At 55.8% G+C, this 693-nt stretch overlaps 1 protein-coding gene across 1 annotated transcript; it reads right to left on the bottom strand.

Moving 5' to 3' along the window:
* On the bottom strand, positions 1 to 693 carry JCM6883_004817 (uncharacterized protein; the record flags this gene model as incomplete). Its single annotated transcript, XM_076635754.1, has 1 exon — positions 1 to 693. A coding segment is annotated over one exon (693 nt), but the record flags the coding sequence as incomplete, so codon positions are not given.

Below are 693 nucleotides of genomic sequence, written 5' to 3'. Positions count from 1 at the left end.
GAGTAGAGAGATCCTCTGACGCGAGAGCCGGTGGCGAGGACTTCGTTTCCATGTTTGAGAATCGCTCCTTCTCCGAATACCGAGGTGATACCGTGAAGATCGTAGAGTTTGGAGGCAGAGATGAGGGTAGTCGAGATGCCAGGGACATAGAGGACTTTGCTGATCGAGACGAGATGGCCGTTCGAGAGACGAAGGGAGAGAGATCCAACTCCTAGAACCTTGAGGCTGGTAGACGAGATCCCCCCCACAGCCGAAGGGTGACAGGATTGGAAGTCAAAGAACTTTGATCGATCGCCGCACATCGGATGAGTCGAACCACTATCGAGGGTGAGCTGAGTCGGTTTCGAGGGGAGAGTTCCAGCGAGCCATGCTTCGACGCCTTCGATCGAGGTGAGGAGGTCAGCGAGGTTGGCAGTAGGAGAGTCCGGAGGAGGGGAAGGAGCGGAGGTCGCGAACTTAGCGTTGGGAGCGAAACACCTCTTCCTCCTAGCATCTTGTCGTTCTCGATATTGTTTGACGAGGTCGGGGAACTTGCACTCGTCCATCCAGTGAACAGGAGTTTGGCAACAGGCAGGGCAAGGACCAGGAGGGGGACCACGAGTATTGGCGGCGAGAGCGACAGAGTGAGAAGGAGAAGTTCGAGCGATTTCGTTGTGAAGGAGTTCGAGGATAGTGCGAGGTTCCGGGAGACTG

This window comes from Sporobolomyces salmoneus (assembly GCF_050403485.1).
Source record: "Sporobolomyces salmoneus JCM6883 DNA, S_salmoneus_JCM6883_v1_ctg224, whole genome shotgun sequence".
In the NCBI taxonomy this organism is placed as follows: Eukaryota; Fungi; Basidiomycota; class Microbotryomycetes; order Sporidiobolales; family Sporidiobolaceae; genus Sporobolomyces; species Sporobolomyces salmoneus.
The sequence above is the reverse complement of the archived record's forward strand: the minus strand, read 5'-3'. Positions and strand labels throughout refer to the sequence as shown.